A 9,630-nucleotide genomic window follows, 5' to 3' on the forward strand; every position below is an offset into this window, starting at 1 on the left:
GACAAACCTATATAATGAATATTGCAAGACCCGTCTAATCATAAAATGATTAGAGTTGTTTAATGTATATTATCTAATATATATATATATATATATATATATATATATATATATATATATATATATATATATATATATATATATATATATATAAATGAACTTGTCTAATGTATATCGCTAAACTTGTATACTCAATGTATGGACAAATTCGTTTAATTTGTATTACAAAATTCGTCTTATTAGTGTATAAACATACTTGTGTAACGTATGAACAAACTCGTCTAATATATATTGCAAGATTAATCTAAACAGTAAAGGAAAATATTTGTCTAATGTTTATTAATAGTCCGTGTAATTTTTGTGTGAAAATATTATTTAATATATATTGTTAAAATTGTTTCATAAATATATAAATGAGTGTTTAATGTGTATTATTAGACTTGTTTAATCAATACTTCTACAATCTTATCTAATATTTTTTACTAATCAATATATTTCCAAGTTTTAATGAAAAATATACAAAACAAAAGTCACCTAGAAATTGTTGATCTCAATACTATACTTAAAATAAAAGAGGTAAAAAGTGTTTAGTTAGTGATTTCTAAAAAAACAAAATAGTCTCATCTCAGTTTTAAGGGTACAAAATAATGCAATGGATACGAAATAATGCATTTTTTATTAAAAAATTGTTTTTAGAGAATTCTACACTTTTCCAGAAATAATTTGAGTCCTACGACTCCTATGGAAAAAATCCGGAGATTGAACAGACAAACAAAAGTTTGATTTTTATATTGAATTGATGAAATTTAAAGGTGTTTGTACCAATAAAGAAATTACTTTTTTGTTTGCAATTATAATAAAGGTTTTGCATAATCGTAAAATTTTCTTAAAATTATGGGTTAGAGAGGTTATACATTTGCTTCCATTTTTTTAAGAAATTTGTTTAAACAGCAAAAGTAGATTTCTAGATAGACCTAGAAATAAAATAAATAGAAAAAACATATAAATGATAGAAATATAAGGAATAAGCGAAATAAAAAGAATGTTATTTAGATGAATGAAAAAAAAAAAGAGAGAATTTATTTATGCACTGATTTTTTCTTTTCAAATTCTAATTATGTCTGAAATTATAGTTTTAGATCGTGCAATAAGCATTGAGATGCAAAGAACCTCCTTCAGATCATCTGGCAGCTATACAAATCCTATTTGAGGTCTGCTCATGTTTTAAATTCGGATTCGCTGCTGCAAATGGCGCAATACTTGAGGCTTTACTGTCGTAATGACGATTTAATACAATTTAAAATATAAATTATATAGTTAGAAATTTAAATTTATATTAAGAAATGTATAATTTAAAAATATAAATGTATATTATAAATTATATAATCCTGAATGTATTTTATGTGTTGAATTATTTTTTAAATTTGTATTATAGATTATACAATTAAAATATAATTTTGTATTACAAATTTTACAATCCAAAATTTTATTTATATTTTATATTATCTTTGTATTACAAATTAGAGTGTTTCACCGTACACTTCCAACATTTTATCTTCTACCTTCAAAATTTTTATTTTTAACTTTTTAATATTTGCAACTCCAACTTTTTCAAAAGATTTACTTTTTAATTTTAATAAAAATATTTTTATTTTCTTGTTTTTCTTATCAAAGACATTTTAATATATATTTTTTCATTTTCTGTCTTTTTCACTAAATTCACTGTACCACCTTAATAATAATTTAATTTAATTTAAAATTTAAATATTATTTAATATAATTTTATATTTTAATAATTATCAAAATATGATTTATATTATAATAATAGTTATATTAAAAAGTAAAAATAAAATAATTAAAAAAATAAAATAATAATAATAATATAAAATTTGATTTGATATATTAAAATATATTAAAATAAAATAAATTATTAAATTTTAAATAGAATTTATTTTTAAATATGCTAACGGTTTTGTTTTTTATTTAAAATTTAATAAATATTTCGTTTAAATGAAAATTAAAATATTATTTATTATACTTTTATATTTTAATAATTATTAAAATATAATTATTATTTTTATAATATTTTTATTAAAAAAATTAAAATTAAAAATAATATTTAAAATCACATTTAATATATTTGAATATATTAAATTATATTAATATTTAAATTAAATTAAATAATTATTAAAATTAAATAAGAAACAAAATTTTTAATCGGATATCCATATCCGTAAAATATATTATCGGATTTCTATCTGACAAATTTTAAATTTTTTTTATTTTAATTTTATTTAATATTTTAATATAATATAATATATTTAAATATTTTTAATGTGATTTTAAACACTATTTTCATTTTCATTATTATTACTTTTATTTTAGTTATTTTTGTTTTTACTTTTTTAATAAAATTATTATAAAATATAAATCATATTTTAATAATTATTAAATTATAAAAATATAATAAATAATATTATTATTTTTAATTAAATTAAATATTTCTTAAATTTTAAATAAGAAACAAAACGTTAGCATATTTAAATTTTTTGTTTCTATTTAAAATTTAATAATTGTTTAATTTATTTTAATATTTTAATATATTTTAACATGTCAAATCAAATTTTATATTATTATTATTTTATTTTTTGTTATTATTATTTTAATTATTTTATTTTTATTTTTAAATATAACTATTATTATAATTATTAAAATATAAAATTATATTAAATAATATTTAAATTTTAAATTAAATTATATTATTATTAAGGTGATGCAGAATAGTTTTAGTAGAAAGAGAAGAAAATAGAAAAATATTTGTTAAAGTGTTTTTAATAAGAAAGAGAAGAAAATAAAAATCTTTTTATTAAAGTTAAAAATAATTTTTTTAAAAGTTAAAGATGCAAATTGAGATGTTAAAAGGTTAAAAATGAAATTTTTGAATTTATAAGAAAAGATGTTGGAGGTGTAGGATGAAACACTCAATGATAAATTTGTTTAAAAAATCCCATGGACGCTGCTTTAAAGCCCAAATCCATTCTACCAGAAAGGCCCAAATCCAATTGAATTTTAAAAATAACGTTAATGAAACGACGGTTATGCATAAGCGTTTTCTTTCTCCTTGCATAACCCTGTTAGGGTTTTTGGGGTCGCCATTTTTGTTTCTCAACAACCTTATTTCACATTCCACTTCGCACCATTCACAATGAACTCCAACACTATATGATACCTTTCCTGGACATCGCCAACATTGTTTTAACCAATATTTCAAAAGATCGTCTGACACCGGTAAGCTGTTTTGGCCCTCACGTTTTTCTAGTTGCTCTTTTAGATTCTATCCTTTTCCCGGAACTTGGTTTTCGAACCGATGGATATCCATCCACTCGTTGGCACACTGGGCTTCTGGAAGCTTCAACTGCAAGAAAACTCCATTCTACCATTGGCCAAATCGCAGTTGTTGCTCATTTGTCAGACATGATGGGTTCGAATTCGAACCATGAATTCAATAACCCTTTTAGGTCCAAAGGTGGTCCACAAATTTTCCCATTCTTTGATTATTTTGCGGAGTTTATGTAGCCTTCCGTTTGGTGGTGATGGATTTGAATGCATTGAGGAGCCTTTGAAAAACCTAGAATTAAATTGTGATTCTGCTGTGGATGGAACGCTCCGTTTAAACGAGGATTGGGGCTATAACCAAAAGCAGTTTTCACTGAGGAAAGGGTTCATAGAAAGTGTGAGGTTAGATGCTAAGAGGGTTCTTGAGGTTCTCCGACAAGATGGTCCCGGTCTCGATGCCAGGTTGGTTTTAGGTGAGTTGCATGTGAGGCCATCAGGGCTTCTTGTGAGGGAGGTTCTCTTTGGAATTTTGAAGAACATAAATTCTGAGAATAAAACTAGGTGTGCAAAGCTGGCATACAAGTTTTTTGTGTGGTGTAGTCAGCAAGAGGGTTACCGGCATACTGCAAATGCATATCACTTAGTTATGAACATATATGCGGAGTGTGAGGAGTTTAAGGCATTGTGGAGATTGGTTGATGAAATGATTGAGAAAAAGCTTCCGGCTACTGCTCGAACTTTCAATATCTTGATTCGTACTTGTGGTGAGGCAGGATTGGCTAAGAAATTGGTGGAGAGGTTCTTAAAATCAAAGACATTTAACTTTAGGCCTTTTAAGCACTGCTATAACGCAATCCTGCATGGTCTTCTTGTTTTAAAACAGTACAAGTTGATTGAGTGGGTTTATCAGCAGATGTTGCTTGATGGATTTTCTTCAGATATTTTAACTTATAATATTGTCATGTATGCAAAGTACAGACTTGGAAAGTTGGATCAATTCCACAGACTGTTTGACGAGATGGGTAGAAATGGATTTTTTCCAGATTTTCATACATTCAATATTCTACTTCATGTTCTTGGCAAAGGGGACAAACCGCTTGCAGCTCTCAATCTCTTAAATCACATGAGAGAAATGGGTATAGATCCAACTGTGCTTCATTTCACTACATTGATAGATGGACTTAGCAGAGCTGGAAATATGGATGCTTGCAAGTATTTTTTTGATGAAATGATAAAGAATGGATGTATCCCAGATGTGGTGGCTTACACTGTAATGATAACAGGATATGTAGTGGCTGGTGAGCTTGAGAATGCCCTGGAAATGTATCAAGATATGATTTCTAGAGAACAAATTCCAAATGTTTTTACATACAATTCCATAATTCGGGGATTGTGCAGGGCAGGAAAATTTGATGAAGCATGTTCAATGCTCAAGGAAATGGAAACCAAAGGTTGTAGTCCAAACTCTGTTGTCTATGATAGTTTAGTGAGTTGTTTACGGAATGCTGGAAAGACTGCTGCTGCTCATGAAGTGATAAGACAGATGACAGAGAAGAGCAAGTACACTCACATATATTCAAGATACGAACGGAACAAATGAGGCATCGACTTTTGATCTGGATAACCGAGACCCATGATCTGCTGCGTGTTCAGCTGACTAGAAGCTGGATAATGAAGTATGTATCCCCCTCCGCCAATATATATATATATATATATATATATATATATATATATATATATATATATATATATATATATATATATATATATATATATATACACACACATCTTTTCACTTATTTCTGCACTTAGTAACTGATTTCTGAACCTGTATGGCCATTTTTTCATAACATATTATTAATATTTTTTGTTTACCAATTTTAGGCTATACTTCTTTTTGCTAATATCGGCCTGCATTTGTCGAAGAGCTTATTTGCTACGAATAAGGTGCTTAAATTGTCTTTGATTCTATATAGTGTAAATATCATTTTGTTTTGGTGTAGCGTTGAGGTTAATTAATTTAAATTATAAGTGGTGTTATGAACTAATTCTGTGGCATTTACTTATACTATTTAAAACTTTTAAAGTGCATAAAACATTTTTAATCTGGATGCTTGACAGTTGATTGATTAATTAGGTACACTATTTGGCTCTTCTGCTTTGGAGGAACATATGTTACCTCTATTTCCCTGAAAAAGGAGAAATAAATGGTGTAATTGTATTTTAGATTTTAAGCCATCTTCTGCGTGTTCAAATTTATTACTTGTAAAGTTAACAGTTTATAATATGACTGTTTTCCGTAGGAGAAAATACACTATGCATTGACTGTGTAAAGTAGTTTTAGATTTTAAGCCATCTTCTGCTTGTTCTAATTTATTACTTGTAAAGTTAAAAGTTTATAATATGTCTGTTTTCCGTAGAGAAAATACACTATGCATTGACTGTGTAAAGTAGTTTTACATTGTTATCTAGTCACAAACTATCATGTATAGCAAGTTTGTTGACTTTTACTATAATTACCTTAAAAATTGTACCAATGGTGGCGATTTGTGAGTGGGTGACAATGTAAAAATGTAAACCTGTTTTACATTATCAGTGTATAACCATTAAACTCTTTTCATAATAACTGATCAGTTTACATATTTAATTATTGTGCTGAAAATACACTTTTGATTATTTTCACTGAAGTATATAAACTGAAATTGATATAACACTAATTTTTAGCTTTTGGAGGTGTAAGACTAATCTTCCTGGTTCATGAGTTCCAAAATCCGGAGCAAGCAACAAACAACAGCTTCAAATATTGCCAATAGTCAGAGATGCAGTAATTATTTAAGTTGATCTCCACACACATGCTTAAGCTGGTTGCTTTTCTGTGGCTTCAAAGGGCAGCCATTCAGTTTGATGCCACATTCCAGATGAAGATTGGAAAGCTTATCCTCTTCTATTGTCAGGTTATTGTTATGGTTCATTTTTTGGCTTGATATTTTGTTTTCATACTTGATAGGCATATTCTGTCATCATGCCGTGGGAGCAGTCCAACAGTAAGGGTGTCTTCACATATATTCATCTCGCTTGAGATCTTTTTATTGCAAAAGCGTATGCTGTTGTTAGAGATATTAAAGTGTATAACTTTATGGTAGATAACAACACTTCTTTGCCTAAAGCACACAATCGTCTGTATAATAAGTAGCATTGTACATGGCTTATCCTTTTGGAATGCTACTTTCCAAGTTTTAAATCAGGGCTGCTTTTATTTTTGACAACTAATTGCATCTGCTTTTGTTGTGCAACAATTTCATCTTTGCTCGTTAGAAAGTTTCCCAACGTAGGAACCACTTATGTCAGATTCAATTGTTTTTACAAGGCTTCCTTTTCATTCTCCTTCAAACAGATTTTTGCTTAATATTTCTCCGATTTATCGTGCCAAGTGATACATAGGACACGTTGATGCAATTTTTCATGTACATAGAGTCACTGTCATCTCTGAAGTCTTTTCCAAACTTTCTTGATTCACCCTCTCACATTTATTTTACCTAGTATTAGATTTATTTTTGAAACCACTCACATTATAACACTGTTCTTGCAGTTAAACATCATACAGGATAAATGTTGAACGTAAGTGTATACATCCATCATTCAAGTTCCCGCTCTGATTGTACAATCTCATAGGATTGATGTTTTTAGGTTTTCTGTTGGATGGATTGGCGACTCAAAGTGTTTACATTCGTCATCCGGGGCTTGTGTATCTACATGTAATGATGAAGGCGGCCGTTGCTTTTTTGGTCTGTCAGCTAAGCCTATTCAGCATTGTGTTTTCCCCCTTGATCTTTCTAATACGGTTTTATTCGTTTATTTTGTATTCCTGATTGAATTGACTGGTTATTATAGCCATTACATACTTACCGTGTGAGATTCCTATACTGAGAATGAGACTGAGGATAAAATTGAACGTTTCATTTCATCTAAGGGTGTTGGCTGTTGAACCCTACCACCGCCGAGCAAAACTCTACTAATATTGAAAAAGGATTTAGAAAAAAAGAACCATTGAATGTCTAAATATAGATAATTTTTAAAATCAAGTGCTGACTTTAATAAAATTGCATTTTAAAATTAGAAATCAAGTGGCCCCTATTTCTTCCACGGATTAAGAGTACTGACTTTATTGAACCGTTCTTCAAATCTGCGAATAATAAAAGCATTCAGATTCAGCATTATTCAGATCCGCGTTCATCAAAGTAGTCCAAATAAAAATAGCTCCTTGTACCAGGCATTGGAACATGTATACGAGAAATCCATTTACTGTCTTAAATAGTCAAGTTCATTGGAAATCTGTTACCTTCTCCGCGCAAGAGTCATACTAAGTTCGTTGTTGGCATATTTTAAGAACTGAAAGACATCTGAGTGATTCATGATGATGTCTATAACATTGACCGTGCTTATTACAGTATTACTAAGCATAAGGTGGGATTTCCTATTCACACAGCACAACGTTCTATTGTTTCACATAAAACCTCTAATTCCCCTTCCCCCCGCCCTTTATTATTTGTTTAGTCTTGTATTTTTCATGATATCTTTTTGCTCACCACACCATCAATCTTCGATTGTAGTTGTATCACTAGTCTTCAACTATGTCGATCCATTCTGGGCTTCTCACTATTTGCTCACATGTTGGGCATAATGTCAGTACTTACAGTTTACTGTGGTGGTACTTGTTGCAGACAGACACAGAGGACATAAAAACTATTGAAACAGTCGCAAGTTTTTTCTTATTTTAAGTAATTTTGTCCGGAAAATGATAGTAGCTAGCTAAATGGTTGCAGACTTTCATGTCAGAACAGTCATAAAATTTAGTGGACTTCTGTGACATGCTTGGCCATATGTACAGCCAAAGCTAACCAAATGATTCAGAACATAATAAATTAAAATGCTTTCCTTTTCAAAGAACCTTGAGTGTTTTAAGTTATCTATCTCTCAGAAGAAAGATTTAAAAGCCACTTTTTGCCTTCACTTATTCTTTAAGCGGAGGGAGCACACCCTTAACCCCTTTTGAACCATGCTTCCATTGGCTGATAGAAAGTGATCCACAAAGAATGGAAGAGGATTCTCACTGTACCAGTTTTTTTTCCTTCTGCACACTCTTGGTACAATTTATAAGAACGAGCAGAAGGCATAGATATCATCAAACTCAAAAAGATAATTCGAACCGAGAAAAGTTTTCATTATTCATAAACTATACGAACAATCTGCTGCTTAATATCTATATCGGGATATCTTAAAGGAGGGGAAGAATTTGAAAATTTGGATGATATGTATTGCTTTTATTTTTTCTCTTCCGGTTTCTCTTCTGGCTTCTCTTCATTCTTTTCCTCTTTCTTTTCCTCTTTCTTTTCTTCTTTCTTCTCTTCCTTTGCAGGTCCAACTGATATTATATCTACCTTCCCTACTTTCTTCAGCTTCTTCACCACCGCCACTGCATCCATTTCGCCAACCACTATCAACTTCTGTTCCTTCACATCTGCAGCTATCGAATCAACCCCTATATTGTTCAAATGAACAACAGTTAAACAGATCAAAAGAAAAGGTTTTCAATGACCAGAACGAAAATGAAACTATAAGTAAACACCAACCATAGATATCTGCAGCTGCTTCTATTGCTTTCTTCTTTGTTTTTTCATCTATCATAGTAAGGACCTTTAATACCACCTTCTGCTACGGATCCAGTGAGGGACAGCAAATGCAGACAGAGGCAAGAGAATGATAAACAAAATTTCCATCAAATACTTGAGTTAAAAATTATACATAGAAATATAACCAAACAAGCACTAACATGTGCATGTGGAATAAAAACTAAGAAAGAGAGAGCGAGAGAGAGAAATATTGCAGATGATTGAAGATGAAAAACAGTACCTGAGCCTCCATTGTGAAGAGGAAGATGTGCGTGAAAAGAAGAAAAAGGGTAATGAAGGGTCGAAAACTTGTGTGGCCTTTGTAATAGAAGTAAGGCGTGCGGTTGTGGATATCTTCTTTTATTTGTGGGTGTGTCTGTGTGTGCTACATCCAAAAGATGGACACTTTAAATGCAAAACTGTTGGCCAGCATAGCTCAACTCAATAGCACACAAAGGACAAACGTTGACGTGATGAACTGTGTTACTCGCCGGGTGAATTTTCTTTCTCTGTAAAATTTTCTCAACCATAGTGTTCTATCAGTGGAAGAATTATCAGAAAAAAATAAAAAATCTAACAATATTTTCATTTTGATTTCCTATGTACCTTCTCACACAGTCAGTCA

At 29.9% G+C, this 9,630-nt stretch overlaps 2 protein-coding genes across 6 annotated transcripts; one reads left to right on the top strand and one right to left on the bottom strand.

Annotated features, from left to right (window-relative positions):
• Positions 1–3,114: 3,114 nt before the first annotated feature.
• On the top strand, positions 3,115–7,305 carry LOC108326356 (pentatricopeptide repeat-containing protein At3g60050). 5 transcript variants are annotated; one of them, XM_017559820.2, is made up of 5 exons: positions 3,115–5,012; positions 5,221–5,283; positions 6,061–6,290; positions 6,926–6,954; positions 7,024–7,305. In XM_017559820.2, the coding sequence occupies exon 1, from the start codon at positions 3,497–3,499 to the stop codon at positions 4,934–4,936; it is 1,440 nt and encodes a 479-aa protein (XP_017415309.1). In that variant the 5' UTR covers positions 3,115–3,496; the 3' UTR covers positions 4,937–5,012; positions 5,221–5,283; positions 6,061–6,290; positions 6,926–6,954; positions 7,024–7,305. The 5 variants fall into 5 exon arrangements, with proteins under 5 accessions (XP_017415309.1, XP_017415305.1, XP_017415310.1 ...); XM_017559816.2 differs by having other exon boundaries at positions 6,926–7,305; XM_017559821.2 differs by lacking the exon at positions 6,926–6,954.
• A 1,228-nt stretch (positions 7,306–8,533) lies between these two features.
• On the bottom strand, positions 8,534–9,420 carry LOC108326357 (heavy metal-associated isoprenylated plant protein 12). Its single transcript, XM_017559822.2, has 3 exons — positions 9,247–9,420; positions 8,967–9,045; positions 8,534–8,875 (listed from the first exon to the last, which is right to left on the bottom strand). Exons 1-3 carry the CDS (start codon positions 9,256–9,258, stop codon positions 8,658–8,660), a joined length of 309 nt encoding a protein of 102 aa, XP_017415311.1. The 5' UTR covers positions 9,259–9,420; the 3' UTR covers positions 8,534–8,657.
• Positions 9,421–9,630: the final 210 nt, after the last annotated feature.

Source organism: Vigna angularis, chromosome 3, assembly GCF_016808095.1.
Source record: "Vigna angularis cultivar LongXiaoDou No.4 chromosome 3, ASM1680809v1, whole genome shotgun sequence".
Lineage (NCBI taxonomy): Eukaryota > Viridiplantae > Streptophyta > Magnoliopsida > Fabales > Fabaceae > Vigna > Vigna angularis.

Coding starts and splice junctions, on each gene's coding strand:
- LOC108326356 (XM_017559816.2), top strand. CDS start 3,497: ATGAATTCAATAACCCTTTTAGGTCCAAAGGTGGTCCACAAATTTTCC.
- LOC108326357 (XM_017559822.2), bottom strand. Junction 8,876..8,966: donor AGCAGCTGCAGATATCTATG/GTTGGTGTTTAC, acceptor TGAACAATATAG/GGGTTGATTCGATAGCTGCA.